The sequence below is a fragment of the Camponotus vicinus genome, unplaced genomic scaffold (assembly GCF_025532165.1).
Source record: "Camponotus vicinus isolate PSW18456_S1 unplaced genomic scaffold, iyCamVici1.0 SCAF_1, whole genome shotgun sequence".
Classification (NCBI taxonomy): Eukaryota; Metazoa; Arthropoda; class Insecta; order Hymenoptera; family Formicidae; genus Camponotus; species Camponotus vicinus.
The window spans coordinates 17,763,762-17,785,053 of record NW_028141945.1 but is presented as its reverse complement, the minus strand read 5'-3'; the positions used below and the strand labels follow the sequence as shown (position 1 = coordinate 17,785,053).

Sequence of the window (21,292 nt, the reverse complement as noted above, 5' to 3'; positions counted from 1 at the left end):
ATATTCCCACGTTCCTACGAACATCTCGAGGGGAAGGGAATAGGGGATAACTTGATTACGGCAGAGTCTTACGAAGAATTCCTACAATTTCTAGAGTGCCGACGCTTCGCCCAATCATCTTTCCCACATGGTGAATGTAATCTCGATAATATCATCTTTTTAGGGTAGATGTGTAGGGATGGATAATATAAAATCTAATTTTCAGTAAAATTTAAATTTTTCCATCGATTTTGAGTATTCCATTGAAATGAATACAAATGGAGATGTAAAATTAATGAAATTGTCACATATAATGAATAGTCGTTAACGCAAATACATGTTTATAATCATTTTAATTCGCGATAATATGGAATAATAATTTAATCCTTATTGAAAATTATTTAATATATTATACTTTAATAATATAAAATTTATGTTATTGAAAAAAACATATACATGCAATGTAATTTACATTAATTATATATTTTATCATAATAATATTATCTGCCATTTTATACGGCCATTATCATTGCATTTATTTTTGTCTAACAATAAGCAACGAGCTTATTATATAAGCCATTGTAAAATAAACAATGTCTGTGCGTGCAGAGTTGATAAATTAGTTTATCATCAATCTCTGAGTTATACAGTCATCCGTATTATATTGCATTCATTTATCCGTATTGTTTTAAACTGTGAGATTAATTTTTAATTACATCTCGTTTGCCACATCCTGAGGTTTCGTGCTACGTTTCTACCGTATATTCATAATGCAATTAAGAAATGTCCTAAGCAGAAAGCTGGTCAAAACTCAAAGGAACCTTTTACATTCATAAGTATGCAGATCTAGTTAAGGCTCCCTCTCTCTCTCTCTCTCTTTCTCTATCTATCTATCTATACATCTATCTATCTATTTCCTCTTCTATATATTCAAGTAATCTTCCCTCTGTAGATGTCTCCTTTGAAGTGCGAGGCTATGTTATATCATAATTAGTATACATGAACCGTCGTATAAAAGCGGTATACATAACGAATACAGTGTCGCAGAATAATCGTTTGCTTTTACAAACTCATTTCGTACGATGCAATTTCTATAATGAACGTTTGGTCGACAAGTGTTAGATAAAATCTGCAAATGTCATTTATTAAAGTTCGCGGACAGAAACGCTCCCGTGAATAAAGATTCGGAAAAATATGCACCTCAAAATATCGTAATAAAACGGCTTTTTCGTATTCGCTTTGTGCACTCTATTGGCACCTTTGTTTTCGCGAGTCAATAGAAATGTCTTCTGCCATATGAACGATATTCCTTTTCGATTATATCCATTCAGAATCGCAATTTAGCGATTTGCTGCAATCGAAAGTTTAACAAAATTAGATACGTAGAGACTTAGAGATTCGAATTTAAATAAATACATGTAAATAGCATATTAAAGTGATTTATTTAGGAATTGCATTTTGGTTATCAAAAATTAAAAATTTTATTTTTTAAAATTTGATAAATACAATAAGAGACTTTTGTTTCTTTTCACAAACTACAACATTTTATTACTTGTCTTTTATAAATCTTTTTCGAAGCTTTTTCCTGAATTTCTCGATGACAAAATTAATACAAAATACGAATATAATTAAATGTCGGGCAAAAATAGTTAATGGAACAGAGACGATTCCCAAATTGTTTCCCGTCACATTGAGAGATCTAATTTCTGTGTATTCTAATAGCGAATTGTAATCAATGCAGAACGTGGATAGGATCTACCGTATCGCCTTAAGTGAAATAAGTCGATAGTTGAGAAACTAACCGATGGAACAAGTTGAGCGAATGCCCGCTGGTGACGAAGGTAACACGTAGATGTTACACTTTGTCTTACGTCACATGAGTACAAGTATTTACAACTTGTACTATTCGCGACCATCGATAGAGCCATGATCGAGTAACTTTGATCCGACGTGAGCGAGAAGCGAATAGAAGCGGGAGAGTTAAACGCCTGCGATCTTCTTACGTTCTTCATCGCAAACTATTTCGCACCAAGTTTCTCGAGGAGACGACGGAAGGAAGATAGAAAAGAAAGCCGTTCGATTTGAATGCGCCTAATCAAAGTTGAGATAGAAAACCGAGGCAGAGAGGAAGAGAGGGAGAGAAACTATTCGGTTCTTCCCACTTAAGATAAAGCGAAGTGCACTTTACCGCGAGAATCTGACACTTTCCACCGCGAATGGCTCTCCCAGATCTCAAATTATACCCGATAAGGAGCACTTGAAACTAATGAAAAAATTGCTTCCAGATCGTTGTACTACCGTTTATCGCCCTCTGCCACATAATGATTCAGCGTTGCAAGGTTACGACGATTAACCTGACAAACACTCAAATTTGGAAACCAGATTTCCTTAGGAAGTGATTGAAAACTACACATTGTTTTCATATATGGTATTGTAATTTTACTATTTTCTTTTCATATTATTTTCTTTTTATCTTCTTAATCTTTCCGATAATTATTTTTTGAAGATTAAAAAATAAGAGAAATAGTTTCACATTTTTAAATTCTCTTCACATAATTTTTTCTATGGCGCAAACGTTTGCAATGATGCTCTCGACGGTGATTATTCATTATTAATTGTCGCGAAAAGTCTCGCATGTTCCGTCGTAAAGTATTCCGGCAGTCTGCGCGAAAGTGGTTCACGGACGGTTCACAACGGGTATCATTACGAGCTTTTACGCGCTCGTAAAGACAGAAATGGAGTGACGGAGGGAGAGAGCGCGGTTCAGTGTAATAGGGGTAACAGGAAGGCATGGATATTGCAAATTTGCGAGTGATATTACCGGAGAGAAAGCATTTATAGTCGCGCGGAGGAGGCGCTGGAGTGAAATATGAGGCGATACTATCCAACCGCGCGACGTCTATCTCGGTGAAATCCAAGCTTAACGCATTAATAAGCGATGCTGGGTCGTCAACGTCCTCGTAATTGGAAGATGTGCGTAATACCTCAGATACATTGTACTTATTTTAGGGTGAGATACAATGTTCTCGAGGAAAGTTTCATTATTAAAAAACGCCAGAAAATTATGCGTGTATTAGAAACGAGAAAGAAAACTATGTTACTGTGTCTATAATAAGAAAAAAATTATAGAGGCTGGGAGATTATTGAATATCGATTGGAAGCGTTAACGAGAGATACTTTTTAAATCGATATTACGAAACTTTAACTCGAGGGCTTTAAACAAAAGGCTATTTGAAAACAGGCAACGTGATGATAAAGACGTTTTACGATCGAGCTTGAAAAACAATTTTTCAACGAAAGATTGACAAAAAAAGATAAAAGAGAGAAGAAAGAGAGAGAGAGAAAGTGTGAGAGGAAGAGAGGAAAAGCGGCCGACACCCCGTCGCGTGATACTTGAAGAAAAATACCTGCAGTCGTCGAGCAATTTTATTTACAATGGTTAAACGAAATCTTGAAAGAATGTAAGCGGCGGGACTCGTAAATCGCACCGCGGAATCTATTGTGCCTCGACTTAGAAAAATAAACCCCGTTACATCACCGTCGTGCGCATCGGATAGGCGACTATAACTCGAATGGAAAGCGAGGTAAAATGAAAGAGGTTTAACTGCATTCCCCGCCTATTCACGATGAAAGAGCATATTTTTCAAATACAAGGGCTTTAAGAGTACCAATTAGTAAGTCGTGCCTCCGAGAGGAGACATTAATGGCGACCATCAGCCGGGAACTTGGCTCGCGCCTCTGGAAGGCAAGCGTGCAAATACAATCGCCGAGAAAGACGTCGCGTGAAAGCCACCGGGTGAGACGGTAAAGTGAATGTAAATACGGCAGACGCGACTTAAGCCATTGCCGGATGTCGCCGGGAAACGGAAATATTTACGGATGTGGTTTTGGTGCCACGCGAAAGTTTAGTATTCATTTAAATGGTGATACTCGCGAGTTCTCGACTAATAATCAGCTTAAGCGCGATTCCCTCGCGTCTCGATATTATTTCGCCCTGTACTTATCGTGAAAGTCGCGTAGACGGCAATCTCGAGGCTTAGGCTCGCATTTAATTGCTGGCTAATGACAATCCGTACCCAAGTCTTTAGATAGGAGTTCCTCGCTAACGCGTAAACGGCGCGATAAAATGCAAAATTTTCTTCCTTAAACGAAAGCTGTGCACTTTTATCTATTGTAATTTTACAAGAGATAATATTGGTAAATAATATACTAATTAATTTATAGATGCAATCGTGTAATTTACGATAATGCGCTTCTCACCGCGAATTAAAATTAAACACAGCATTCCCGTATATGTATATATTTTTTCCTAAGAGCGCAATGGGACTTTGTAAGTTTGTCGTAAACGTATAAGAATCCTTTAAATTGCTTTCCGATTGTCGTACAAGCTCGTTGATGCGATTATACGAGGCGAATCGTGAAATTTATCGTTCGCCAAGTCCCGAGATAGTTATCGGTTCGGTGTAAGAGAGCATTTCCGCGATCGTTTCCGTGTACTTTTGCGCGCTAATTCTATATAGAAGTAATGTATAGAATAACGCGAAAAAGAATCGAATAACGTTAACTGTAACCGCGAGATCTCTCTCGCGTTCTCACGCGAGAGAGCTCGATTCGAGGCGTGTTATTTATCAACGACAGCGATATTCGGTTAACGGAACGGCGATTACGCTCGGAGCAGGAAGGAAGAAGGAAGAGAAGCGAGATTTTATCAGCGTGAGAGTCCAGATGTTGTGTAAACGCGCCCACTTCTTCCCCGGATGATGAGTAATTACGCCGTGCGAAGAAAAGTACAATGTTCTCTCCCTCTTTCTCTCTCTTTTTCTCGAGAAGAGGAGCGATCCTCCTCGTGCAAGCAGGTGTGTATAGTCGTTACTCTTTAGGATCATTTGTTCAGCCGTTGCGTTAAGGGTCAGGGCTAAGAATGATAAACGATCCCCTCGCCTCGTTCCTTTTCGCCACCGGGTTGCGTCCTATTCCTCCTCCGGGATCATCTTCGAGGGGAGTATAACGGGCTTTAGCGGAGGAGGAGGAGGTAAGAGAGAAATAGGATCACCCTCTCGGTCCCTTCCTTCACCTTCGTTTTAATGTAGGCGAAATTTAAAGCGGCAGCTCTCCTCGATGGGGAGGTTAAAGGGAAAATTTGTTACCACGACGATGGTCCAGGTCGGACGAGCATCCGTCGCGACGAGAGGAGACGCGGCGACGCCCGCGGGACGATTTAAATCAATTCGCTGCGCCGCGTAAAATAAATTCCCGGACTGACGTTTAAGCGATCGCGAAAGTTTTTCATAGCGCGCCGAGCGCCGTCGTCGCTTGGCGGTACGTGCGATATGGCGTGGTACAAAAGTTTGCTCCTTAAACGATCCGATAAGGTCGGCAAACTTCTTTCCGCGCTCGTTCGGGGATGCGCCGGGGAAGGGGGTGAACCGTGTGATTAAATCGGGTGTCGCATCGCGAATGATGTACGTTCGCGCCGACCGTACGTGTGCTCGATTCGATCGCCGAGTAATTACTTACGTAAACTCCGAGGAGCGACCTGCTCCACTTGTCGATCTTGGCGTATCCGTCTCTCCATCTCTCTTTTCTATCGCAGGGGTGATAAAAAGTTGAAGGGCACCGTTATCGAATTTAAGTTTGCTCGGTATAATTTCGCGGAAAGCCCTATCTGCGCGGGCTAGAGCTTAGCCCGACATCGGTATCAACCAATCCCAGGTGTTCAATTGGCGCTCCGCCAGAATTTAAGCTCGGCTTAAATTTTGCGCAGTCGCTGCTACCGCTACTACTACTGCGACGACGACTATTACAGTAACTGGGGCAGATTCGGATTAGAATTAACTAATTGTTGCGTACACCATCCTAATTAGGTGAAATTCCCGCGTGCTCCCCGCACACTAATATTTGATCGGAACCGCGGGATATCCACATGAGAGGAAGTTAAATCTATTTCCGTGGATATGGAATCGTGATATTTTATATAATCGATGGGGTATATTATTATAATATTCGGGAAAGAGAGTCGTGTAATTTGCGCGCGCCCTCGTTTAATTTAACACTCGGTGAATTTTCGATATTATTTTCCGCTGGATGGATATTGCGGCGCGTGCAACGATGACTTACCGATTACATTTAAATGGACTAGGTGACTCATGTGGGGCGTCGTGGAAACCTGGCACTCGTAAATACCGCTGTCCCGATGCTGCGGATATTTTATCTGGAGCGTCCAGTCGTCCGAATGGGCGGTGTGGATCGCTCGAAATCGCTGGTCGTTCGTGTACGTGTAACGGCCAATTGTGAGCAAATGGACGTCTCTGTGTCGGACCCACGATACTTGTAGCGTCATCTGCAAAAAAATGAGCTTGGAATTAGGGCACAAGCGAAAGAAAAATAGACAGAAAAGAGAGAGAGAGAGAGAGAGAGAAAGGACTGCGTTGGCCTATGGGAATCATGAACCATTTCCTACGGTGGTTGAACTTGTTCAAGTCGAAATCTTTTGTGCCTGGTTAAGGGTTATCCATTATTATGCCGGGACACGTAATTAGCGGCACGTTTGTGTCTGGCGTGCCCGTAATTAGCAAAATATCGGTCAGGACTTTTAATCACGTTCCCGACTCGTTCAGATCTCGACTACGCTGCCGGCATTTTATCATCCGATGCAAGTTTCCTTCTTTAAAGCAAACGTGTGCGATGGAGATACGAATAAACGAATAATTTTTCTCGGTTCATATATCTGGAGCAATTTTCTCGTATAAAATGTCAACTGTAAAACACGCTACACTCTGTCGCTGCGGGATGAAATAATCGATTATCGCGAACAAACGCATAGCTTTTATATGAAAATTAAATTAATAGAAAAATATTTTCTCAAAAAATCCAAATAAACACGAATCGAATAATCGCGTAGAATTGCACTTGTTCATTCGAAAGCACGATTTTCATTCTTATGCTGAATTATAGCTGAATTATACTGAATTACAACTGCGCCTTTTGTAAAAGTGCATGCGCAAAGAAAATGATTCGTGTAGATTGATATCCGGCGATATTTCTCTCTAATGGCAATAGAATAAATTACAAACAAGATTTATTTTCGGAACAAGCGAGCGGAATATACGATGTCGCATCAGATACAAATTTCGTTTCTTCCTCTTTCTCGTACGGAGGAATTGATAGAGTCGCTTTGCATATCGTTACAAAGTTAACGTGCGAAATAAAACGGCCCGAGTCGTGATAATTGGACACCCGAGCGCGGCGACGTGCAAATATTTGTACCCTTGGAGCGGGGTCGATACTCGAAATACGAATCTGTGCACATGCAACAGCAACGTAGTTCGGATTACATTTCTACACGATGGAAGATGTTTTGAAATCAATCCCCTAGGCGAAATATTATATTTTTCCTATCATGGAATATTGCCGATCAAATTAAATTCACAATCTCAATTTAATCGAGAGTTTGCGTCGATAAAGTGTCGGGATTAATTAAAGCACGAATTAATAAGTCGCGAGCGAATAAACGCGGGACATAAACGTACGGAGACTTGGAAATTGGGAATTAGAATTAATCGAGTTTGCTGTGATACTGGGATATTAACGGCAACTTTGAACAAATCTCGAGATCCGTGACGTTAAGTATTATGTGCTAGATCGTGTTGCGCCAGTAGCACTCATCCTCCGCGCCATTTCCGTGCGGCCTTAAATTTTAATGCTCGCTTCAATTCCCGTCTTTCATTAAGAACGCCACCAGCCGGGAATCCCGGGGGAGTCGGTGTACCTTATTCCACCGCTATCCGCTATCCGCCATCCGTTCCACGGGCTTCGCCTCTCTGAATCCTTATCCAACTCACTTCGTAGTTTCCAAAAGCAGACTCGAACGTGGTCGGCGAGCCCTACCGGACGAATACGAGTTGCCGCGGAAGTTTCGGCGACCCGAAGATGTCTCGTTGTTCAAGAAACTTGCGGCGATATCCCGAGCAGATAAGGGGCGGTCGAGGCAGGGCTTTAGTCAGATAAGGACATCTTCCTAACGGAAAGACAGAGAGAAACGGAGGAAGGAGTCCCCTTGACGACGAAGGACTCCAAGTCTGAAGTAAGTGGATAGGTCCAAGTTTGGTCAGACAAGAGATTCGTTTCTGCCTTCGCGCTGACGTTGCACGCTTATATTTGTTTTTCGCTAATTTATAATACGAGGGCAGCTTGCGGAGTGCCATAATCGCGCTACGGTAGAGCTAAAAGGCTCTGCTCCCAGTGGGGTGCCTGGGACCGTAACGGATTCAGGACGCCGAGGGTCAAACACCGTCGACTCCGGAGCCGCGCATCCTGGTTTCCGACACTGAACCGCAAAGCTAGCTAGCTAGCTTTTACATACCGATTCTGCTGTCGCCTGTACGATTTATGTGAATTCCCTTTCTCACCGAAACTCGCCGAATGCAGATAGATAGATAGATGGACATGGATTTATATTCTGCCCTCTGATAAAAATCCGCCGAGGACGACGGGACGTTATACATCGACCGGAATAATGTATGATTTAATATAAATTTTTGCTTTTACGTGCGAGACTTTTTAATACATATTTTTTAATTAAAATGAAATTATAATTATGATTAAAGAAAATGTGATGTGTTGAAAAAAAAATAATATCGCGCAGATACATTCTAGTAGTACAGTGATAGATAAACGAAAAATATTAACGTTATTTCTTTCAAGTAATAAAATGGTGCCAATTAATTCGCGGAAGTTACGTTCGCTTTGTCATAAATAAATGAAACGACATTATTTGGCGGAATCAACGGCCACGTGTGATGAAGAATCGATCAATCTACCGACGCGCGTTTCGTCGCGATGTTATGTCACTCGACGTTTGAGTTATTGGAATCGACGTCGGACGAGATTAGCACGTTAACGCCTCGCCCTCGGCGAATCAAATATCGCATACGAGTTTCCAACTGAAAATTTTCGATGAGCTTTACGCCGTACTGAGGTTGATCGAATTACCGATCAATTATCTGACGTAAACAAATCCCGCGTAAGAAGATTCTGACCCAATTTCGCGCCAGAGGATGAGATCGTGGCACGAAAAGGCGGAAAGTAAATTACTCTCTTTTCCTTTTTCCCTCTTTTTCTGTATTTTATCACGAAGCATATATTTGAGAAATCAAAGAACGCGTTCGACTCACGATAGTATACTCTGTTGGGAAATACAAATCGTTGCTCACATGAGGCCTCCGGCATAATGTGATTCCGGATACAACAAATCTGATTATTAATGCCGGATTGATTCCGTCACGGTTACGCGAATGTTTCCGATTCTAATTATTGCTGCCACATTGAGCGATGTATATTTATATAATATATAATATTATATAATATTCCTTCATTGTTTTATGTTAAAATATTAAATATCTGTCAATAGAGTAACGATTTTAGGTGAATATATCGAGGAAGAATCGATTAATTGTTAAGTGGTTAAAGAAATTCTTAATGAGAATCTAGCTAACCTTGAAAAATAGAATATTTCTTAACATCGCGTACAATTTTATTTAAACAAATAGACAAATAATGTTTTAATTTGTTAAAAAATAAATATTTTTAATAATAAAAACTAAAAAAATATATATGTTTAATAATAAAAGTAAAGAATTGCAAAGATATTAAAACGAAAGAACAATAATGGCAATTTAAATAATCGTGCGCGTCTGGTAATCAAAAATAGTTCATTGATAAATTATCTAAAATAAAAAATAGGCATTTTTTATCTTTACATTTATCATTGTTTGTTTCAGTAAAAGCTCATTGCTTCGGGAGATCGCGAGATTTAAACAGTTAAAGTATTGAATTGAAAACGCATTTGTTAAAACGATTAATCGGAAAAATTAATTTAAAAAAAATCGTGCGCCGACACGAGACATTCGAAATTATGCATTATTCTGTTGAATAGAGCCAAAGAGATTGCTTTCAACAAATCACATAATGAATATAATTGCTACGCCATTCAATTGCCTGATTTGAAGATGAGAAAACGACATTTAACGATTAAAAACTGACAATCTCATATGATACAAAAGATGAATTTCGACATCTTTTATTTTATATGATTATTATAGTTAGTTTATTTTATCTCACTCAATAGATACTATTACGATTACATTAAGCAGTTAAAAAAATAATAAGATTAGATACGAATCAACATAAAGCAAGATAATTTGGATCAATTATATTAGTCGTTATCATTCTTCAATTTTTATCTTCGACATATATTATAACAGTTTCAATATATTTCTTTTATCTCTCTCTTCTCTCTTTCTTTACTTTTTTTAACAATTCTAAATCAAGATTTATCAAATGTCTTTTGCTCCTTTTTTTTGAAATATTACATCTTAAAGTATAATCTGATAAATTAATAATCATTTAAAATATATCAATCAGAAAAATTGTTCCTCCATCAAATGTAATTTATTTATACATGTTAGATAAATACTGTTCGTATATTTTATTGGATCATATGGTGTTATTTATATTCGCGGATGACAGTTTGTCGATTCGCGTAGATCGTTGATTTTCAGGTTTATCTTGAGACAATCATCCCGAGGGTCAACGGGAGCGAATAGTCTATCTATCCCACGGGATTAAGTGCCCATACCCACGCAATTTTATCCCGACAATCTACATTCACGTCGTCCAATCGAACCGTCTACGTAGCTGTTTTTACCTCTCAACGACTTCACGTCCTTTTGTACCTTTGTAAGACATTTCTACCGTACATCAGACAGAAGTGTCCCAAAGATCGTATTGTCCCATCACGTTAGACGATTACGGAACGGCAGGAACCTGCTTATTGCTCGCTTTTAACGATTTTCGTCACTATTTTTTATTTTTTTCTTCTTACATTATTTTTTAACAATCTATATTTCTAATATTCTTCAGCCTAGAGACACGTTTAAGATTAATATCAATCAGTGTAAAATTGCGCGCATAAAGAATGCTCGAAAAAATTGACACGAACAAGTAACTTAATATTGTACAGTGATAGTTGGATTTTTTATTTTGTCGGAAAGAAGCGCGAATCAATTTTACAGAAGAAAAATACTCGCCGAAACGCGACGAGACACGATAATCACGCGGGAAAAACATGCGCTTTTAACATGCGGACATTAACGGGTAGCCTGGACAGAACGCGTGCATATATTAGCGCGTCCCCCGAATATATTTTTTCGCCGGTTATCGTCGGCAGGAGGCCGGCGCTAATTGCCGTTGTTGCGCTCGGCGGGAACAGGAAGAGAGCGTTGTTTTAGCGCGTACCGGATGTTGCATCGCGGATGTTCCATACGTACGCGACGATATATACGCTCTATGTCCCGTCCGATAAGCCTCTCATGAGGATTACGATGTCGCGCGCGGTTCGCGTTACTCCTATCCCCGATGTGCTCCCGTATTTTTCATCATTCGCGCGATTTTCGCGATCGCGCGCGATTAACGAGACGCGAATTTAACGCTCCGATCTTTCAACGAGAAAGATTCATCGAGAGAAGAAGGCAAATAAAATGATAATAAGATAGATTTATTTATTTTTTTTTTTTATAAAGGATTGTAAAAGTGAAGATAAATGGAAAAGTTAATCGCAGAAAGATTTTCTCTTTGACGATACTTTAGATTAAAATTGCTGCGAAATATCATATGAAGATTTTAAATACTTTGTAGGAAAAAAAAAGATACGCGAGAAAGCAGATATTATATAAAATCTTGTCATCTGGAGTAAACAATTACCTTCTGAAACACTTCTTAATAGCGTGAAGATATTTGAAATGATCAAGTTTTGGATAAACTTGTAATTTGATATGCTGATGCAATTAGGAGCTAGAATTATTCAAACAATCCTATATCGCGATGATTTTCCATTCCGAGTATTATATATCTGAAGAGACGTCTCTTCTCGAGGAATAGGATCATCCTGAAATAAGATCGTTCGCCTTGTTTTACGCTCAAGTGTGCCGAAATATCCCGAGACTTTCCAAGTCGCAAAAGAGACTCGTTCGATAGAGTTAAGGTGCCTAACTACCGCCAATTAATGATCTCTGAGGACGTAACGGATTTCCGATATCTCGATAGTTCACGTGTCGAATCACTTTCAAGGCGCCATCAGCTTTCTCCGTGAAGACGCTTCTCCTCCTCGTTTGCCTCTCGACGACAAGGGAGAGGTAAGGTTTCACCTTACTCCCTTTCGTCTACTAATCGATAGATTTTTTTGCGAAGCCCTCGCCCGCCATAGCGATATCCCGACTCGCTTAGCATCGCTCTTAATTGAGTTTTCAGGATTAAACGGCCGATCGATTAACTGCAGTTGACGTCAGTTGTCCCTGCATTGTTAATTGCAATCAACTAAATGTTAATCTATTCTCATCTATTTGTGTTATCTATAATTATACGTGTCATTAGGGATGAAACACGTAAGCAACCACCCTAAATTTCTCCGCACTCGGAAGATATTTGTGAATAAAGTAAAATATTTCAGATAAATCATATCGACCCTGTTTTCATATCGACACATTTCAAAACAGATTTGTGTCACAATATATATATATATATATATATATATATATATATATATATATATACTGCGTGTCGGCTGCCTGCAAACCGACCCAGCTGGGCGAACGAGGTTACGTTAATTTCGTTGCTATCGCAGTCGAATAAACGCGGGTAGAAACGCTTACGGGGGCGAATTGTCAGCGAAATTCCCCGGCGCGTGCACACAATAAAATTGGAAATCGGGCGGGCTTTTCACTACCGCCCGGGTCGCGACAAAAGTGCCGCGGCCGCGCGTCGGATTACGAATCGCTAAATACGTAGATATAATTCATTGCTCGTTAGCGGCACTTTGATAATTAGCCTGACCGCCAAATTGCATTTCGGACGCGCGGATTACGCGCCGTTTAATCGCACGAGGCAAATTCGGCATCACCGCGCACTGTCAAAGTAGTCTCATCGAATCCCTCTGTTTTTTCCCTTCTTCTTTTTCCCTTCTGTTTTTTTTTTTTTTCGTACACGTAACGCGCTTTGTGGTGAATTTGAAGGGACGCGAGAGGAGGAGGAAGGAAATTAAAGCGTAGAAAAACGGAATTATATTTGTGATGGGATCTTTCTCTTTTTCTCTATATAAATAAGCTATATTTAATTTGAACGCAACCCGAAAGCGTGCGGATGTAATTATTATATGATATTTAATTTCTCTCCACTCGGTATCTATAATAATTATTACAGCGCGTTCAGCGAGACTCTATTCAGCAGATTTTATATTTGCGAAAATTGCAATTCTCTCTCTCTCTCTCTCTCTCTCTCTCTCTCTCTGCTGCGAAAATAAAATGTCTACGCGTAAAATAATGTAATATACGAAAATTGTCGTGAAAAATTCAGACGATGAGACAACGAGATACGAAAAGCGCAGTGCGCGAGTATAGCACGTTACAGAGGAATTTCATCTTTTATAGACACTTAAATCGTCACGGGGAAAATTAAACGTTTATACATCGACAACAGAGTGGCAACGAATTCAATGCAGTTTAATGGATTTCATCAAAGTGGCAGCACATCGATTATTTATTCCCCTTCCTCTTTCCCTTTCTCCCCCGTTCTCTGAAAACTGCAATCATTCTCGATGTTTCTCCTCGTTCGGCGAACGTTAATTTCGCGGCGCGCCATCAAATATTCCTCTAAATGCGATGAACTCGGTGTCGGTTGTCATTAAAGCCCGCGATGCACACCGAAAAAGACAACGTTCGTGAAACAAGGCAAAGGGAATTAGCCGAGGAATTGAAATGGTCGCCAAGCACGCACGATTCTCGTCAACCACCGATAGAACCGTATTCATACAAAGATAAGAGAGAGAGAGAGAGAGAGAGAGAGAGAGAGAGAGAGAGAAAATGGGAACAGTTGGGAACGCAAGAAAAATCACGATACTTTTTATATAAAACGATAACGCGCGCGTGTTCGCGTTTAAGCGACATCCGCGAATCTTGGCGAATTTGCCTGTAATTTGCGAAAGATATGACAGACACGCGAAGCATAAAAGCTTGGTACACGCACGTCGAGAAGAAGCGATGACCAGCTATCCGTGTCTTTCATCCTCCCCCGCAGCCTCCTCCGCCCTCTTCGTCGACGCGATGCTGCTGAATCGATACGTTCCATTCGATGAATTCTAAAGCGTCCAACTGGAAACCGCTCGTAGCTTATCAGTCGCGAGAGGCACTGATAATGTCTCGCGTGTCCCCGCGTCCGCTTCCGGTATATTGTATATCGACTCTCGACGATGTGTCGCGTTATATCGACACAGAACTCGCACCGTTTCGCACCGGCCGTCGATACTTAATTAAGCGGTGTTGTTAATTATCGCTCCCCGAACATCAAAAATTTTTCACCGCTCTTCTCCGATCAACCGATGCAACGGATTCGAGTGTACAACGAGAGGGAAGCTCGTTTTCCCTCGATTTTCAACGCCCACGAATAGATTTGATAAGTACTAATTGATTATACAACTACTTGTTTCAGATTGTGGAATATTTTAGCAACGACTCGTTCTTGACGAATATTTAATCGACCCTTTTTTCCTCGAGGCGCCAAGAGAGTTTCATAAAAAAATCAAATATAAAGTGTATATGAAAAATAATTAAAATAATTAAAAAGAGATACGTTCGGTTGACGCATCGGTCGACGAAACTTTATGCGAATATACATCATAAACGCGAGTAGAGAGAGAGAGAGAGAGAGAAAAAGAAAGAGAGAGAGAAAATCGGCAGAAATTCGGAATATATAATTATTCCGAGAGAAGGTTCCCATTCCGGGCGAATACTTGAATACTTAATTATGCGCGACAAGTTCAATTAGCAATTATCGTTCTGAAGTGGAGCATTCGGTAGCGTATAAATGCTTGATAACCGACAGTTCCCAAGTCATCGCGCTTTTACATCCGGTAGTAGGATAGACGGGGTTAATTTGATCCCATTTGCGAATGCGGTATGCATTGCGGATGCAAAAGGTCAAAGGGCATGTTCTGTCCTGCGATCGATTAATTCAAAGTCGCGATTAAGCGTGTAATAATTAAATGCGTCATTAGCGTACTTCGCGTGCAAAAATTATCACAATATGATTGAAAAATCGACCCCGATTCTATTAACGATGCATTTTTCGTTACATCAATGCATAATATAACAAGAAACTTGCTATACAGTAAGCTTGTTAACAATAAAGTAAATTTAACTCGAATTAAAATGTTATTTTCTGTCACATTTTAATTATTTTAATTACTTATTCATTTTGTTTGATATGTTTCGTCAAGTAGATAGTATTTCCCGATCAATTTCAATAAAAAAAACCAAGAGAAAAAATAGCAATTAGAACGCGTTGTTTTCGAAAGTCTTTCAATTATCCGCCTTTCATGAAAACGGTCGATACGGGTACTTTTATTTATGTCTCATCCTCTCTTTTGCGAACTCTGTGAAAAGAAAGCCCTAACTCGCGGCACATAGGAAGTTGTATTATTGCCACAAGTTTCGCTGTCCAAAGTGTCGTCAAAGCAAAAGCGCCCGTAGCCGCGCCTTCATGTCGACTCTCCGGAGATTACTTTTATTCCAGCGTAAAAACGACTTTCGACGCACAATATGCCCGCACAAAACGAGCTCGCGAATAAGCGTGCACGTATGTGTGTCTGTATTTTATACAGTTAAACTGACAAAAATGTGCTAATATAACCAAATGTTAGAATGGAACATCGAAAAAGAGAAATTCTTAAAAATAACTTAAAAATTTATTTTAGCCGAAAATTCATAAAATTATAAAAGATATTTTATTTGATTATAATATAAAATTATTCGGCTAAAGTAATTTTAGAATATCCAAAGTCCAGATTCTTGACTGATTGATCCTGTCTTGGAATCTCTTAGGTCAAGGAGTTTAAAGTCGTGGATGCGCGTCGCCGTTTGGGGAAATCGCACGACGTTCCCGCGAGGAAAGGAGCGAGGAGAAGAAAGGATGGCGACTCGAGGGAGGCGGGTTGCGTGTCGCGAACTAGTTTGTCTACCGTGTGTTATCGGTTAACCATTTGTCTTCGGTGGTTACAGTGCTCTCACTACAGTCCTTTATGGCGTCTCGCGAAGAAAGAGCTCTTCGCTACTCGCTATATATTCTCTAGGGATGAACTCAAAGGACAATGTTAAAAAAGGGCGATTTTTCGTTCTCAAGAGATATAAAAGAAACCTTTTGAAATTCAAAGAAAAGACATTAATAATGATAGGAAAAATAATTAGAAACCCGTAAAAGCTCGAAAAAATTAGAGTAAGCAATCTTCCTAAAAAGCAATAGAAAATGTACAAAAGCAGAATTTTTGAGGAAGAATGAACGATGAGAAAAGAAACCGTAAAAACAACAATGTTAAAAAAGGGCGATTTTTCATCCTTAAGGCAAATGAAAGAAAAAAGTCTTTTAATATTGCTGAAAAGTACATTAATAATAATAGAAAAAATTAAATACTCGCAAAAGCTAGGAAAAATTATTAGAGACATTTAAATTTGTACCGAATCACACACACATACATATTAATTTAGAAGATAACGCTGTATTATAAATTAAAAAACATGTATTTTTTTCATTTTTTTCTATTATTAATGCAATTTATTTTTCTATTATTTTTCTATAATTAATGTATAATTTTATTATTAATTCCACGAATTTCAAAAGACTCTTTTTCACTTCTCTTGACGGCGAAAAATCGCCCTTTTTTAACATCGGCCTTTCTACAGTTCTTTCTCTCGTCGCTCCTTTTTTCTTTCTCTCTTTCTTAGTGTACGGAGTAAACATGCCGCGCGACGTGTACGGGAAATCTTCAGAGTCGGTCGCCACCATCGATTTATCTGCGCTTACGTACGTGGTGGCCCGCGTACTAACCAGTGAAGGGTCAGATTTCGGGCTAGATACTCGTGGTGTATTGTGCTCTTTCAGCGAGCTCTTTCAGATTTTCTCGTCCAGTGCGCATTCACGATTTTTAGCGCAGATTTACAATGCACTTCCCGCATTGTTCGGAAATATGCCACGTCCGATCGGATGTTTTAGAAGAATAGAGTTTTTATATCGAGAGAAAAATATTAAATTAAAAATTAAACTGATTCATTAAGTGTTACGAGGAGAATTATCGTTGTCCTAATCATCGAAGAGGGGGCAAGAGGGATGGTTGCACTAACCGAGTACATCCATCTTGCAGGTAGTTATCGGATCGGACGGCGGAAAATGAAAAGTGCACTCTCGATGCGTTTACCTGCGCCACCATTCTCTTTTCTGAGCCGTCTCTTCTAATATCGAAATTTAATGAATTTCCTCGGACAAACATACAAGAAGAGAGCAACTGAAAAATTACTGAATCGCTGAGAAAATTGAAGAGCATCACGCGCGAATGAAAGAAGCGATGAAAATTCATCGAAAACGATTCGAGCCAGAAATAGCAAGTGTATGGCTTTGTATCATTTTTTTATCAATTCTAAATTTGTCCTGCTTTTATTTCACTACAATTTTCGTTCGCCGTTTATTATAAAAGCTGAGGTTACATCCAATTTTAATGGTTTTCCGAAAATAATTTGAACATTATTGTAACATAATGCAATGTTACTTAAATATATATATATATATATATATATATATATATTTATTTTTAATATTATAAAAATTATAATAGAAAAAAAAATTATAGAAATTATATAAATTATTATAGAATTTTATTAGTAATAATAATAATAGTGTATCAATAATAAATAATAAAATAATAATAATAATAATATACCAATAATAAAATACTAATAATAATAATAATATAACATATTTTCAATAGTTGTATCGCGTTTTCTCGCTTGTGTTATCGTAATTTTAAAAAACAAAACATAAAAGTGGTCTTTGAAAATTGGTCTGCGCGTAACCATTTTCAGCCAAGAATACTTCCTGGATTGTCCACAAGGGATTGGATGCTACCCTGCGAATGGAAGGTATCTTTAAGATTTTACAGTTGCCGCAGTTAGGAAAACGTAGAAAAGTTCGCTCTTCGATTCGCGTTCGCTGACATCGAGAAGCATTTCGCGAGCGCAAAATTTCACCCGCGAGCGTTTTCGCGAACCTTTAACCTTTACGGATATATTCCCGCCATGCTTCGCTAGACTCGTTTATATATACGTACGTATGAGATACATGTATATGTGGTGAGTCAACGGCAAACATTCGAAAGTAAAGACGTTGCTGGAACGAGGTGAGCAATTTGAGAGGAAGCAAAGGGAAAGAAAGAAGAGAGATGGTACGGATACAAAGCCGTGGAAAAGTTTTGGCGCAACGTTACAAGTAAGGCAAATTACATTTTTTAACGAGACAAGCCGTGACAACGATTCTCGTGTACTAATATTCGTACACAGCTATCCTCTCGTGCACGGACGTACACGCGAACTATCGTAAAATAACGCAACATACCTAAAATATAATTAAAATTATGTTTAATTTCACAAAGTTCCGCGGAAATGCAGTTCTTGACACATCTCTGTTCCACTCGCTTACGAGTTAATTACCATATTTTACATTTCACGATAATATTGTATTTCGCGGTAATATTGAATTTCGCGTTTTATTCCGTTTCTATCCGGTCGACGTGTAAAACATATAAATACACGCGACGAATATGCTCGCTGTACAACTTTATACAAAGCGCATTAATCAAGGAAGTCTGAAAAACTGCCTCTATCCTTCTTTGTTTTCCGATGCGACTTCTTCATCCGCATCTTTCCACCTCCCCCTTTGCATTATTGCATTATGCATATCACATGGCTGGATGGCAATCGTGTCGCTCGGACACGTAGAAGAAATTCCGGGGCAGAAAGAACCTCCAAGAGATGCAAGATAGATCAAGAGAGAGAGAACGTAACGCACAAGGATAGAGGGAAAGGAAAGGGCGGTCAGTATACTTTAAGCTGCAAATTGTGTAACCGAAAACTACTTAGTATTCAAGCCGCAACGTCTTTCCGCCCCTTCGTACTCCGTTTTTCGCTTCGGTCGCGTTCGGTCGGAGGCGGAGAATGGAAATGCGGATTGATCGATAGTCCCTCGTGGACCGCCGCAAAAGGATTCGGCGGTCACTCGGTGAATAAAGCGAGTCCGGGGCCCGTCGTAGTAGTGATTCAACGTAAATGGAACTTTTGAACGGCTCCAAGAGAGCGACGTGGCGCGAGCAATGCCATTACATGGCCGCTAAAACTTCCTCCGATTTGCCTCTCGTTTGTTTCCTCTCGGCTTGTTCCCACCCATACGATCGACACGTGTCTCTTTGTTTCCTCTCGTTGCCGTTGTCCACCTGTTTCGGCCGCTTCTGCGCTAAAGTCCGGCATGAGCATTTTATCAAGCGACGTTTGCTTTTGATTATTTTCCGCGGGAAACTAAATCAATTATTTTTGCTCGAGAGAAAAAATCTCTTATGGTGGAAAATAATCTGTTCCTAAAATATCATCCATCTTAGCCATGTGCGTCTCTTTATACGCGTTTAATAACTTTAATAAAATTATAATAATTTTGATAATAATCGCAAATTTGTATTCAACAAATCTGTTTCTTTCTATAAGTGTGAAACTCTAAAATAGATTGACGTAAAATTAAGTGTTGCATCGCACCATGTCGGTCTTTAACTCGAACAGCTTTTTTCGCCAAAATATATAATATTTATCGTCTACAAACGAAGGGTCAATTTTCGAAAAGCTGAGTCGCATTGCATCTCATTCTTCCGCAGTATTTACGCTTTCGCGAAACACGTTCGTGGCAGATGGTTGAATAACGAAAATCTGGCGAGGCAAATTGCATGAAATTATGGAAAATCAAACTGTTAAATCGCGAATACTGCCGTCAAATTCTCCACCAAACATTGTCCGATTTTTACATACATATATGCGTTGCTTTCTCGTCGAAAGTGCTCTTAAATAACCGACATAAGCGAAAATCGATGAATATCCGGATAATGTACAACAACAATAATAGCTTGATTCTGCGTAATTTTGTAATTATACTGTACAATCACACGCATAAACGTATCATTCATCGCCAAAAGGTACAATAGAAAGCTCGCTGATTCTCTTTTGACGTTTAAACGCCGCATTGTGCATTTAATTCGCGTAATTAATTATCCCTTTTCGATGGTGGGCAGTAAAGTTTGATGGATGCATTATAATTATTATTGAAAAATTTTAATTTTTTATCTAAATTAATCTAAATTTTATATACAACATATACACATCACATACATACAGCCACAAGAGAAAAAATTTAGACACTAACATAATGCATGATGCTACTTAAAAGAGAGATTTTAGGATTTGAATTGCCTGTAAAAAACGGGAAATTAATGTGGAATATTGCAGAAGTGCATTCGAATTCAAAACTCGTTGATTTCCTTGTTTACGTCATATATAGAGCATATTAATCGACGAAAAAGCGCGTGGCCGCGCTATTTAAGGGTCGAATTGGCGAAGCGTCTCGTGCGCCAGGTAAATCGAATTTCTGATGTCAGCTCCGAGCGCATCCCATAGTCAACCCATAGTCGCGACGCGTCGTTTCGCAAAAAGCGCTTTGATGCCTCGCCCTTGCATTGTGCCTTAATAGTTGGAGAACCGGAGCAGGTTACCCGCGTTGTAATCCAGATCGAGAGCAGATGGAGTGTGTATCTCGACACTAAACGTATACACATCCTTAGCATTCTGTTTATGTAATATATAGATTCTGCTTCGACTCTCGTCGACAAACACGTCGAAATAATTCAGCGCATCTACGAGTAATTCAACGACGTCGGTGTATGTGCGTCGCGTTGTGTTACTTTATTAATTATTACGTAATCGATAAATCCGGGAAAATTCAGACGCGAAATATCACACGGCAAATATATATACGTATGCGTATTATAGAAATAATAAATTAAAATAATATCGCGAAAGTGCGCGCAAAATTGAAATCGGAGTGTTATTTATAAATGTTTCCGCACGATTGTTATATCGAACAGATAGCAGACGGCTGCAGTTTTGCTTTAAACAAATTCTCTAACGAAAAATTGATATTTTTAACATCGGTCGTGCACCCAAGAATAGGCTAGCTCGGACTTGTTTTATTTTTAAATATGAGTATAAAAGAAAAAAGAGAGAGAGAGAGAGGAGGGAGAGGGAGAGAGAGAGAGAAAGAGAGGGTTCGATCAATAATCTCTGTATTATTATTATACTGCGTTATTCGTTGCTCGGGGTTCCTTCCATGATATAAAAATAAGCACCAA

At 39.2% G+C, this 21,292-nt stretch overlaps 1 protein-coding gene across 8 annotated transcripts in view; it reads right to left on the bottom strand.

Annotated features, from left to right (window-relative positions):
• LOC145959213 (neurotrimin) overlaps nucleotides 1-21,292 on the bottom strand; it is a 402,237-nt gene that overhangs the window by 85,706 nt on the left and 295,239 nt on the right. For all 8 annotated transcript variants that reach the window (XM_083077841.1, XM_083077847.1, XM_083077848.1 and 5 more), the window contains one exon: nucleotides 6,097-6,319. In XM_083077841.1, the coding sequence (XP_082933967.1) occupies nucleotides 6,097-6,319 (223 nt within the window). The remainder of the gene's footprint in view (nucleotides 1-6,096; nucleotides 6,320-21,292) is intronic.